Source organism: Nyctereutes procyonoides, unplaced genomic scaffold (genome assembly GCF_905146905.1).
Source record: "Nyctereutes procyonoides isolate TBG_1078 unplaced genomic scaffold, NYPRO_anot_genome, whole genome shotgun sequence".
NCBI lineage: Eukaryota > Metazoa > Chordata > Mammalia > Carnivora > Canidae > Nyctereutes > Nyctereutes procyonoides.
The window spans coordinates 45,203,816-45,217,685 of NW_026575135.1; the positions used below are offsets into that span (position 1 = coordinate 45,203,816).

A 13,870-nucleotide genomic window follows, 5' to 3' on the forward strand; every position below is an offset into this window, starting at 1 on the left:
TGAGCAAATAAATGTGCCATCATTTCTCTGTGTGAAGAAACTTGACTTTCTTTCATCTGTGAGGCAGTTTTCCCCTGTCCAGCCCACCCCCTTGTTGAACAGGGTGTTAGAAAGCTACATAGTTTTTCCAAGGATATAATCTGGTCATCTCAGATCTACATTTTGAAAGTGATTATTCTGAAAAATACATAAAATAGTCCTAGAGATATCCAAGAAATTACCACTTAACATTCAATGGATGTAAGTATTTTTCTATGTTTGGTTAAAATTCTCTTTCTCTCCTCCTTGTATAAATGTAGAGATGGATCGAAAACTCATCATCTAAAGCCCATTAAGAGGGCAAAACATGCCAAATAAGCAAATAACTTTACTATTCTGACTATTCATAGTAGACTTTCTGCAAGATTTAGCCAAATCATTAGAACTACTTGGGCTCCAGTTTCTTCAGCTGACAAGGGAGACTGGACCAGATCAATATAGAATTTTCTTTCTGCATTCGCACTTGATGGTTCTATTCATTCCATAACACAGCAACACAAGTCTACTCTGGAGATGCAGTGCATGATTGACAGGGCCAGCATTGTATCCAAGGACTAATGTAGTTATTTGGAGAACTTGTAGATATGAAGACACTTATCCTATCAAAGTATTCAATTCAGTGGTTGTGTATTAATAAGTTACCGTATGCCCCAGTACTATGCTTGATACCATGAGCAAATGTTAAACCATATGATATCCCTATTCTTGAGGACCTTACAGTTTCAAAGAAAAAAATGAGTCACATGCAATTGGAATGGCCTTGAATTTTGAACTTTTCTTAATGAGAGAAAGAAATTAAATGTATAGATTGATAAAATGATAGATAAAATTTTATTTGTACTTTATATATTTTGACATCAGTCTTTTCTCTTTTTAGGAGAAATGTCACCAATACTGGCCAGCAGAACGATCTGCAAGATACCAGTATTTTGTTGTAGATCCCATGGCTGAGTACAACATGCCACAGTATATCCTAAGAGAATTCAAGGTCACAGATGCCAGGGTAAGTTGGCCAATCTTATGCTCTTAACCATTGGCTAAAAAGCCATATAAAATGTATTTCTGGGAGAGACATTTGCTGAGTGACCATACTCCCAAAGTGAAAAGAAATAACTGATCTTGGAGGGCTGTTTTGTTTTTTAATTTAAGAGTAACTTTTCCTCTGTCTGGCAAGTGTCTCACAAACCCAGAGTTGGCTTCCGTTCAAACATAACATCTGGCAGCCCAACTTTGAGGATATACTTGGTAACTGTGTGTCCTGGGAAGCATTTACTGATTGGTTGGCTGTGCTTACATTCACTTTCTCAGCTCATTCTCTTTGGAGCTTTTTGACTTCTTCATTACTTGAGGCTGTAAATATGTTGTTGTTTTGCAAAGCCCTTTAGGTCATGTGGGCTTGGAGGTTAATTTGGTATGATTTTAAAACTGCAGAGCAAATGGCATTCTTTAGAAGACTCTGACAAGCTTTGCACATTCTAATTTGATTCCTGGCATGGTTTATTCTTTGGTGTGCTAATGTGTCTGTCCATGAGAGCTGTGCACCCATGACCCTTGTTGGCTAATTTTCATTCTGCATTTCTTATCTAGATTGCTGAGTCCAAGGTTCAGCCCTGATGTAACATGTTCTATGCATAAACTTTAATATCCTTGCCTTTGGCCACTTTCAGACCATGATTACAAACACATTTTAGGAGAGAGAGGGGTCAGTCCAAAGCCCTGCTTTGTTTTTGGAACTGTCACAGTAGGTGGATTGAATTAAACTCCAGGATAGAGCTATTTACTTGATCCATTGTTTTTTTTTTCTGGAAAGGAGCTTTTCCAACCAATACTCATGTTTAGAGATTGTCTGCTAATCCCCAAAGCTGTGCCCTTGCTGTTAACCTAAAGTGAAGGAGAAATTGGTTAGCTGGCTGGTTGGCCCAGGTGACAGACCTGTTAATCCCAGAAAGTCTGAGATTTTAACTACTCTGAAGGTTACTGTACTCGAGGTAGCAGTTAAGTCTGTGGTCTCAGCTTTGAATTGCCCAAGCAAGCATGCCTTGCTGATCCACCCCATTGTTGGGAAAAAAAAAAAAAAAGGTGTGCCCTTTCAGAATTTGAAGATAGGTATGTGGGTGAAAAATCTTCAGTACAGCCCAAGCAAACTCACCAACTATTTCTGATGATAAAGACCAGGGCCAGGTCCCACAAATAGCAGAGACACCTTCCTTACTACTCGTTACTTGCCCAGATTAATTCTGATCTCAAAAAGCAAAAGAAATACTGAAGTAAGAACTTGTTCACATTCTTTTCATTAAAAAAGGCTCCCTGTGATTTTATAATTTCCTAAACTGCCTCATTTGCTGTTTGTGTCCCTAGTGTGTTTCTAATCTGAATTTAGCAGTTTAGAAAGCACGTTGGCACTTGGAATGCAGTTTTGTTAAACAGGTAACCTTTAAATGGAGTCAGCTGATCTCTCTTTCAAATAGTAAGGGTTTGTGCACATGACCTATTCTTGCAATTGAATGACCTATTCTTGCAATTGAATGACCTATTCAAGCACCGTGGTCAGAAATGAAAGCCCCAGGATATTTAGAGGAGGACAAATCTGCATTACCTAGCCTTTGACTTCCTTCCTGTGCTTGCCAAACCTTTTCCAGAAACAGAGGGAAGTAAATCATGCTCCCATGGTAACCATCCATAAGTTAGTAATGGGGTCAAGCAGTTATTTTCATATTCCTGAGTATTCTCACAAGGTTAATGTGATCTTCCTGCTTTATCAAATGATGCCAGTCAGGAAGATGCCCTGTTGTTGTGTGCCCATCTCAAGCTAAGCCATCCCTTCCTCTTAGTATGACTCAGTGAGAAAAACTGGGTCTGTCTACTTGACCAGAACCATGGGAATGTATACACCCATATTCAAAAGGCCTTTAAAGGGGAAAGATGTTACAAAAATGGAAAGGAGGAACAAGTTGAAGCCTTAATGGGAACAGGGCCTCTTTAAATGGAATCAGTCTCTCTAAGCTTGGAATTTGGGTTCTTTCCTTCTCAGAGGATTCAAAGAAAGTTGGTGGGCATAATTGTTACTCCGCTTCTATAAGCAGAAGGTGGCTTCTGCTTTTGTTGTGCTTCTGAAAACACTGTTCTAGAAGGAATCAGAAGCATATCAGTAACTCCTTCTCAAATGATTTGTACTTCAGGAGTCAGAGCAGTTTTGCCTAACTGCTAACAGAGCAGTTTTGCCTCTAGAAAAGACTCCTCTTACATCTGCGTTTGGTCTGTTAAAGCCCCCTACAAATGCTTTAATTCCTATGGTCAGTGGGAAGAGTCCTTTTTCAGAATCCAGTGTGTATTTGCTAATCCTCTCTTTCCTTCCCTGGAGGGACCCCTCCCTTCCCCCTCAAAGGCGTGGTTGCATAGCACATGCTGTGTATGCTGCCATGGGTAGAGATGGTATGCCTCTGAGACATGTGGGGCATCCAGTTTAACCACTACCCAGTTTGTGTCAGATCCTTTCAGTGTCACTATCTGTCACTTGACAATGCTAGAAATAAGCAAACATGGCAGGTGTGAAGTTATCGTGACCATAGCAAAATCTCTGGTCTGCATGCCCTGCCCAGATGCTTCTTCCAATATTATGTTATTGGCTTCTGAAATCTTTGAAATAGAGTATATATGGGAACTAGATGGCCCTTAATGAAAACCCAGGTTTTTACTTGAGCATCGCCAGAATAAAATTACAATTTAAATACATGTGACTGTGGACAGTGTTAATAACAGGGAAGACACATGTGTGACTAAGTTGCTAGTTAAACACGTTTCTGACTTTTTTCTTACCCCTTTGTTTTTCTTTCTGGAAAAAAAATATCACTCTTGCTGATGTGGTCTGTGCCCTGGCCGAATCCTCCTGGCATCCTTCTTTGTGGCTGGGGATGTGGCTTTCTCTCTAAAGGACGGTCAGTCCCGAACAGTGAGGCAGTTCCAGTTCACTGACTGGCCAGAACAAGGAGTGCCAAAGTCTGGAGAAGGATTTATTGACTTCATTGGCCAAGTCCATAAAACAAAAGAGCAGTTTGGCCAAGATGGGCCCATTTCAGTACATTGCAGGTAAGTGAACAATCAAGAATGATGGGTTCCCCATCTGTGATCAATGTGATAATAACTTTGAAAATGTATGTTATTGTCTAATCATTTTCAGTACAAGCTGATTATAGTGAATCAGCATAATAAGTATTTTATTCTCAGAAATACATTGTAAAATCTTAAGCAAGGACTCATTTCCCTTTCTTTCCATAAAATGAAAATAACCTGAGGTAGAATTTTCTTCCCCAAATTTTACCTTTTGTAAAAAAAGGGATTATAGGGGAAAGGAGAGAAAATGAGTGGGAAAAATTAGAGAGACAAACCATGAGAGACTCCTAACTCTGGGAAACAAACCAGAGGATTGTGGAAGGGGAGGTAGGTGGGGGGATGGGGTAACTGGGTGATGGGCACTGAGGAGTGCACTTGATGGGATGAGCACTGGGTTTTATGCTATATGTTGGCAAATCGAACTTCAATTCAAAAATATATAACAAAAAAAAAAGAAAGAAAAAACAAAAACCAAGCTGTGTTTTTCCTTTCCTAGTTTTACCTTAACAAATTATTGGCACATCCACTCATGATAATTTGTTCAGTTAATCATTTCTTACTTGTTTTACTTCTGTGGCATTACACCAATAACTGTCCTTCTGTATCTATCTCCTGTGTTTGTCTTTTTAGGAAAACCATAAATAGTTATCCAGCCTAATGACAATACTAATTCTTGCCAGTCAGTAAGTGATTAGAATGATACCTCAGTTAAAATTGCAATTTGCTTGAAAATTGATGCTATATCAGAAAATGAAGCACCTTCAAGTTAATTATTTTCAATAGTTTCCACAGCATTTTATAATTCAAGTCATTGAAGTTAATAGAAATAGCAAGTAAATGGTTCAGAAAGGACACTCACCATAAATATAGTGCTTTTGGAAGTTGCTACGTAGAAACCTTCCAGCAAAAGGAATTCACCTAATTTTATTTACCCTAATATATTTTCAGAATCTAGCAATTTGAAATCTCAGTTTCTAATTTCTTTGTGGTCAAAATATTGAGAGACTTCAAAAAAAAAAAAAAAAAAGGAAGGAAGGGAGGAAGGAAAAAGAAAAAGAGAAAGATAGAAAAATAAAATACCAAACTATGATACTTAGTGATATGGGAGAAAAGCTCTCAAAATAGGAGACATATTCAATTCAGGCTTTTAGATAGCTGAATTCTAGCCTTACTTCTGTCATCATATAGCTCTATGATGGAACCTTAGAATGTCTCTAGGATTCTTTCCAGCACATGTTTATTCACATTTGCTTTGTGTTGAGTTTGGTTACTCTAGACAACCAACGATCATGTAGGGAACAACATATGGACTCAAATATTCAGACAAAGTAGATGGACTGAAATTACCTGGATATTCCCCTCACCTTCCACATAATTTGCCCAAATACTAATTCAGACTTTTCTAGCATAAGCTATTAAAAAATAGATTTAATATGTATTTTTAACTTTAGATATAACCATAAGTTTAAGCATATAAGTGTGTGTTACATCCCATTGTTTCTGCTGTTGAAAAATGATTTAAATACTCCTTTGGTATTTGGAGGTTAGCTATGTCCTGTTATATATATATATATATATATATATACACACACACACACACACATATGACTTCTAGATATTTTCTCCTATCTGGGAATATCCTTAAAATACTAACCTGAAGTATAATCTCAGTTGAAAAATTATTTTATTCTATTAGACTCAATCTCAATTACTCCACGTATAACCTTATTATAACTTATTAAACTAGCATTGTAAAGTCAATAAATTCAGAAGTTGTTAAGGCCGGTATCTGTTATTCGCTTGAAAGAACCTAGTAGAAAGCCAGAAACCCTATATTTTGCTAGGGGTTGAGCAGTCAAATCAAGGTTAAATAGATTCTGGAATACCTGGACCATTCAGGAAAAAAAAGATCATAAATCACAGCCTCAGGAGTAAGAGAGGCTTTCAAGGTTGAAAAGGACCTTCAAGGTCATCTATTCCATCTTTACAGATAGCCTTCACTGCTATAGGACATCCTCAGCCTCTTTGTAAAGACTACCCATGGATTTTAAAGCCTCACTTAACATTTCTGTTTGGGCTCTTTAGAAAACCCAGTTTATAAAGGGACACACTATTTATATATGCCTGTCAGCTACATCCCCAAGTAAATGAATCCATCCATTTTCTACAGCCTGTACCCAAGCGTTACACATGCCGTTTAATTAGGATCGAAAAATGTAAAGATTTTTCAAATTATTCACTCTTCTCCTTATTACCTAAACCTCCAGATGCTTTCTTACTTTTTAAGAGCACAAAAGCTATGAATTAATTTTCTTCTGCTGCTGCAGTGAACATTCTGGAATTATCTTAAAACAATAAAGAAAACAAACTCAAAACCTTGCTAATGTGATAGAAAGAATCCTGGTGTTTTAGCTGCTGAATATCTAAAAGTAGATAAGCTTAGTGATGCTCAACCATTTCTTTTTAAAAGTTAGAGACCCTTTTGAGTATCTGTTAAAGTTTGAAGTTTCAGGAGAGAGAACAAATATATATATATATATATATATATATATATATATATATATACACATTTACACAGTCTGTAAGTATAAATATTCACTGACCCTTCTAAAGATTGAATAAGGATCCACATCAAAAAACCCGTAACAGAAAGTGTTTTCTATATCAAAACTAACACCTCAGTCTGAATAGTCTTATACACCTTCTTACTTATTTACATGTCTAAGTGATGAAACATCCTTCATAGATTGTGACCACAAGAAGTAAATGATATATAGAAAACTTGATTCACCTTACCTGAATTATTTTATACTTTAAAAATATTAAGTAGGCAAGGTCTATTATTTCAGGATGTACATGAACGGAGTCAACCTATATTTACCCTTCCTTGTATCTATTTGCTTTGCAACATTTATGTTTCCTGCAGTATAATCTCAGTTGAAAAATTATTTTATTATATTAGACTCAATCTCAATTACTCCACGTGGACTCACGTTCACATTTTACCATGACACATTATCCCAAGAATAGTCATTTTGTGAACCCAATACCACATTTTCCTGAACATTGCTGTGGAAGAACCTGATATGGTGTGGAACTGGATACACATATATCTACTTCCAAGCTAATGTGGTGAAGACTGTGAGTGTTGCATGCAGTAACGCTGTCTTTGTTATTATGACAGCGCGGGCGTTGGAAGAACTGGAGTCTTCATAACACTAAGCATTGTTTTGGAAAGAATGAGATACGAAGGAGTTGTAGATATCTTCCAGACTGTCAAAATGTTGAGAACACAACGACCAGCCATGGTACAGACAGAGGTGAGAAAAATCTCCATGAATTTTATCACATCTCAAGAGCCAAATAATCCATTTTATCAACCAGAACCTGTTAGAGCCCAGAGACTCTCAATATCAGAGCAAAATACAGGAAAATACTGTTGGGAAAGCATCCAACTGTTCAATATTTTTGAACCTCATTTTTACCCCTCTATATGTGGGAGTGACAGTTTCAAAGCTTTACAGTTGTTTTGGAAGTTATGTGAGATTATATATTAGGTTGTACCATGATAAATTGTCACTATTTGACCACTTTTGACCCATAAAAATGGCAATTTCATATATAAAGCACATTGCCTGGTGCATAACAGATCCTCAGCTCGTTTTACTTCTCCATTCTCCTAATGGTCATTTTAAATACTTGGATCATGGGTAAGCACTAGAGAAATTAATGCCTCATTTTCTATTCTAATAACTGATCATGAAATTCTCATTTTTTAAAGAATAACATGAGTTTGTGATATAGCCAGTGTGCTATTGACTATTCATTTCTAAGAATAATATGAGTGTTTCTATTCCTCAAAAAAGCCACCAAATTCTACATTCTATATGTATTCCTAAATTCACTGCCCATGATATCTTCCAAACTGTGATTTCAAAATAGCACAAGCATTTGGCTTACAATACTCAAAGCATGATGTCAACCTGACAGACTTAATGGGTATTGGGGGTGGCAGAGGGAAATTGGACATTTAAAAACCCTTAACACTTAGCCAAGCAGCTTACTGTAACAACATAGGAATTCAAACTCCATTTATTTTGCATTACCATTTTTGTTGTAAAAAAAAAATCATGTTTAAGCAAATAGAAACTATCTACTTTCAGCCCCATTGGCTACTGAAAAGAAGTTTCTTTTATGGCAAAAATTCTATTTTTTCTCTCTCTCCAACAATGCCCCAACTTATTCCGATATGACAGTGTTCTTCTCTGTCTGAAAAAGGACATGTTTCAAGTTATTTTATTTTAATGTGGGCCTTTCTCGGACAGATAACTAGTAATCATACTGAATTAGGCCAAACAACACAGGTACTTTTTGATATAGACAGCCAGTCTTTGGATGTCATTTTCAGGGGATGAAAAGCTTGAAAGTCCAGAGCCCTGTGTGAGTTGCTTTGTGTATTTACTGTTCCTCATCCTTACTTGTATAACAACATCAGAAATGATGGTGGGTAGTTCTGATTGCAGGTAGTAAGGTCTGATGAGATTTTTTTTTTTATTCAAATTCTTTTGGCAATAGCCCAGAAGATAAATGAATCCAGATTTTCCTTAGGATAGTATATGTCTGGGTCAGCCTCTCTTTAATATGCAAACTGAGAATAAGTAATCATAAGTAAGCAGATAGTTGTAAAGACAACAGTGACACGTTCTCGTGTTCAGTGGCGGTGATTGTTTGGTACTGCTTGGAGAACAGCTCACACTTGTCTGGAAAATAATGTTCGCTTTAGCTGTTACTACTTTGGAATTAGGAGACTTGTATTAGTCAAATTGATTGGTGAAATTAATAAACACCCCATGTGGCTGATCGTTCTTTGCTCACTGAAACGGATTGATCATTGGATTGACTTAATTGATGAGAGTAGCAATTTTGCCCCCATCCAGATGGGGGGCAAAACTTTGTTTTTGAATATGGATTTTCATCTTTCTATTACAATATACTCATGACCCCTTTTCCTCTCTCTTCCTATGCTGGGCCTCCTGCAGGACCAGTACCAGTTCTGCTATCGAGCCGCACTGGAGTACCTGGGCAGCTTTGATCACTATGCAACGTAGAAACCCCGGACCCATGCTGGGTTCTTCCTACAGGCCCTTCAGTATCCACGGAGTCTCTTCTGAGCCATACAGGGCACTTGAGAAGTCCTTCTTAACTTCTAGCTAACTACCACTTAGTGGGACTATGACACACAAAACAAAATAAAAACAAACTCTTCTGGATGGACCAAGAATTCACAGTTTAATAATCTAACCTGAAAAATAATAAAGAGAATCCTGACTGATGAGGCATCTAAAGGATTTTATTTACAGATACCTCAAGGATTCAAAATAAAGGGAAGAAGAAATCACAGCAAAGAACCACCATCTTGTTCAGGATTGTTTGTTAGGTGTGAGGAGAAATTGCCAGAGTCCTGCAGTTCAGTGCAAGATGTTTGCTGGTGTGGCTTCTCATGATGAAATGGACTCTGCTGCGACATCGCCCCTTCCCACCATACTGCTCATAATAACATTTTAGGGGGGAATGGGGGGACATGTTTAAAAAGAAAGTCTTTGATTTAGTTTTTTAGTATTGTAAAGATACTGCTGACCTGTGCTTCATTTTTAACTGTGTAAACTTTTTTTTAACAAAATGTATCATTCGATAAAGTGAATTTTAAAAAAGTTACATAACTCTTCATTTTTTAATTTCCAAAATGTAGGTTTTTTTAAGCCGTAGAACTGTTATCTGTAATATCTTGCTGTAGAAATATCAAATAATTTGAAAATTTGCACATTTTTGTGCAATATTCTTAAACTACAGTATCAGTCTTGTCAGATATTACTTTTACACTTCTGTTCAGTTTTGGTTGGTGAGAAAGTACCCATTCTCTTCAAATAGTCAGAGAATTTTGTTTTGTTTTGTTTTGTTTTGTTTTTGGAATCAACAGGGAGGCGCAAAGTATAAAGTTGCTGCTAACATATATACATATATATCCATATTTAACAGGGGTGTCTATGTATATATAAACAGTGTGTCCACACAAAAAGATAGACATAGCTATCATTCAGTTCTTCCATGATTTAGTTGTGGGGTTTTTTGTTTTGTTTTGTTTTTAGGTAGAGAAGCTATTATAAGCATCTTTTACAATGGTATCAATTTTATGACATATGGGTATTTCTTAATATCATAAAATTTTAATTTTAAGGGAAATGAGGAATGCACATCAGTGATTGTCAAGCCTCACCCCCTAATTTCCTATCCAGTCTCCTCCCACCCACCTACTCATATTCACAAATATCCTTTTGTTAGCCAGGCTTCCAACAAAGTTCAGTATTTCTAACACTCTAGTGCAATAAAAAAATTATTAAATATCTAAGAGGTGTGCATGTGGGAAAGGTCAGTGCATATCCCTTTAGGAGGGGAGAATGTTGTAATATATCAGCTATCAAGTTGTTTAAAAACAATGTATTCAATCGTATATCGTCTATAGTATGTGCTATAAAATTTGCATTTATGATATGTAACAGGGGCAAAGCCAAACTCATGTTACTCTGTTCAGTCAGAAACATTTTGTGGCATACAGCACAACTGGGAAGTGCTGTACTTTGTTTTCTTTTGGTTTTAGTTATGCATTTAGAGTGCCTTATAATTGATGCCTATTTTAATAGCATTTCTTTTTAGCCTTTGGTTCACATTTTCATTAGTTGTTCATATATGTTTGTCTTCCAATTAAAGCATTATCTGTTTACCACATGTACAAAAACTCTTTGAATAATATGCATTCCTAGTTTTCAACCAAGTCGGGGATGTTAGTGATTGTACCAGCCCAAAGCACTTGGATAATCAGGGCCCTTCCTTTCATGGTTGCCAACATCAGGAAAAAATGACTTGTTTTATTTAGAATCCCTTCCAAATCTGTTCTGGAACATTCAGTAACTGCACCAAACTTACTTTAGTGACAACATTGACAACTTTGGAATATATTTACTAGTCCATTAGGATTTTTCTAAAATGGGGATTAAACTATTAGATATTTTCCAATGTAATTCTGAATTTTCCAACATAAGTGCTATAGGAAGCCATGGAAAATGGCTTGAGTTTACCATATCTTATATGATTTTAAAGAACCCTAAAATTATCCAAGGAACTCTTAAAGAGTTTTGGTATAGATATAATATTTTGGTTTAATTTTAGCTTCATTGATGTTCAGCATACAAGGATTTTTGTTTTCCACATTTTACCATCACTAGCAGAATGAAATCCAAGAGACCAAACACTTGCAAGCATCATATTGAGCACTTTTGTAAAAAAAGAAAAAAGAAAAAAAAAAGAAAAAAGAAAAGAAAAAGAAAAAAAAAGAAAAAAGGAAAGAAAAAAGAAAAAAAAAAGAAAAAATATAATACTAAAAAAAAAAGTATCTAGAAGGCTACCTCAGAATGAGATTCTCTAACCTACATCAGAACCAGAGAAGAATGTGCACTATGTGGATCTGTTGTCATTTTCTTTTAGTTTGTATCTTTTGGAGATTTATCCAAGTGCCAGTGATTTACTGAGTGCTGTGATTTTCATTTAGTGAAACAAAGGGGGTCAGACACACTTGCCGACATGCCACGTTAGACATGTAGAATCTGATGGTGTATATTACACACCAGAAGGAATTGCCAATGAACAGTTTCTCTCCCTGAGATAAAAACTGCCCATTTGGCAAAGGGAAAGAGGAGAATATTCACAAGAAGAAAATTAACGGGATGCATACCATACAAATGAGGCAGAGACTATCCAGATATCTTAATGTTTAGGCGCTGTTCCGAGAACTAACTCCCTTACTGTCATTGATGTGCATTCCACTCTGTGCTTTTCTGTACAACCATTCTAGTTTGATTTTCCCAGGTAAACATCTTTATCTACCATTACCATTAACTTTCAAGTTTCCAATTATTTTCATCATCATAACCAGTACGGTGCTATTATTTACCTATGTACGTGTAGTTATGTATAATTTTGTAATTAGTTACAATGGTAAAAAAAAATCAAAATATATAAAAAGTGATTTGTACAGAACTTTATTTTAGCTCTTTTTTAAAAATGATTTGCATGGTTAGACAATGGCGAGGACAGCCAGGGGAGGGAAGGGCCTCTAGGGAACTTTGCACTTTCTATACCTTTGTACTATGCACTGCCCTATTGATTCTACACCCAATAATGTTATTACTTGAACCCATCTATAAGAAACTGCTTCAGAAATTCATTTGTGCGTATGTAAATAACACAACATAGATGCAGGAATGGAAAAAATTCTTCAGTAACATAGAGAATTTTTTCTTTCCTGTTTATTTTTGGGTTTGCTTTGTTTTAGCCTCTCCTTTTCATTTTTAATTCCCGTTTCTTTTTCCTTTTTTGGGTTTTGGTTTCCTTTGGGTTTATGGGTGCCCTGATACTCCAGCAGAGATCAGAAGGCTACAGATCCATCCTATCCATCTGTTATGTGGCTTTGCCATTCAAGCTTGGAGTGTCTTTACAAAGATAATAACAGTTGTGTTCTTTGCTCTCGTTTTGGATGCATAGACTGAAAAATTAAAAAAAATAACTTGTAAAATGGCTTGTTAAAAAAATACAATTACCTCTAATTAGTAGTACGCGTAAATGTTTTACAGAATGAAAGGCGTGCTTTTTATTTTCTTACTTCGTTACATTGGTGGCGAAAGAAGTCTGTATGAAAATCAGTTCTTTGCTGACACAAGTTCCATTTGTTACAAATGAATTCTAATAAAAATGTCAGTGTTATGCAGCCCTGGCCTTTGCTTTTGTCTACTCACGCACTTTGGTTTTGAACTGACTATATATGTTCCCTTTTCTCCCTGGTTATCTGGTTAGTTCCTTTGAACTAACAGTGATACAAGTTACCAAGAGGCTATTATATACGGTTGCCTGCCTTGGGGTGAGGACCTTTCACGGCTAACCAAAGTGAGGCTTAGAAAAATAGTTTGCCCAAGTTCACACAGGAAAAAGGGGGCCTTGGTATCATTCAAACTAGAATTCATGGGCAATCCTTAACCCTATAGAAAATGATTACATATCCAATGTAAATTTAAGTGGATTTCAGCATATAAGTATTATCATCATGAAACAACAGATCTCTCTCAGGCACATAAAAATAGCTCCATAAGGGATCCCTGGGTGGTGCAGCGGTTTGGCGCTTGCCTTTGGCCCAGGGCGCGATCCTGGAGACCCGGGATCGAATCCCACGTCAGGCTCCCGGTGCATGGAACCTGCTTCTCCCTCTGCCTATGTCTCTGCCTCTCTCTCTCTCACTGTGTGACTATCATAAATAAATAAAAATTAAAAAAAAATAGCTCCATAATGTTAACTTCTTAAGCTTTTTGGAAACTAAGAAAATACTTGGCTTGACTTGCTTTTTCAGTCATTCAGTATTAAGGGTCAGAACTGTTCTAGGCATTAGGCTGCAGCTATTGATATATGAGATGCTGCTACTCAAACGGAGACTACAGTCTAGGAAGAGAGACTGGCATTTAATAAATAATAAAACTATACTCTGAAATGTGCTATGAAGGAAAGTAAGGGATTCATGAAGTTAGGACTTTGAATTCTGAGGGACAGGAAGTCTGACTCAATTTGGCTTACAGTGAGAGGAAAGTGTTTATAGGATCATATACTAAAAGATTAGGAGTGA

At 36.5% G+C, this 13,870-nt stretch overlaps 1 protein-coding gene across 16 annotated transcripts in view; it reads left to right on the forward strand.

Moving 5' to 3' along the window:
• PTPRD (protein tyrosine phosphatase receptor type D) overlaps positions 1 to 12,957 on the forward strand; it is a 504,675-nt gene extending 491,718 nt beyond the window's left edge. For all 16 annotated transcript variants that reach the window (XM_055302389.1, XM_055302395.1, XM_055302392.1 and 13 more), the window contains 4 exons: positions 917 to 1,042; positions 3,971 to 4,125; positions 7,334 to 7,469; positions 9,189 to 12,957. In XM_055302389.1, coding sequence (XP_055158364.1) covers positions 917 to 1,042; positions 3,971 to 4,125; positions 7,334 to 7,469; positions 9,189 to 9,257 — 486 coding nt within the window. In that variant the 3' untranslated portion in view covers positions 9,258 to 12,957. The remainder of the gene's footprint in view (positions 1 to 916; positions 1,043 to 3,970; positions 4,126 to 7,333; positions 7,470 to 9,188) is intronic.
• Positions 12,958 to 13,870: the final 913 nt, after the last annotated feature.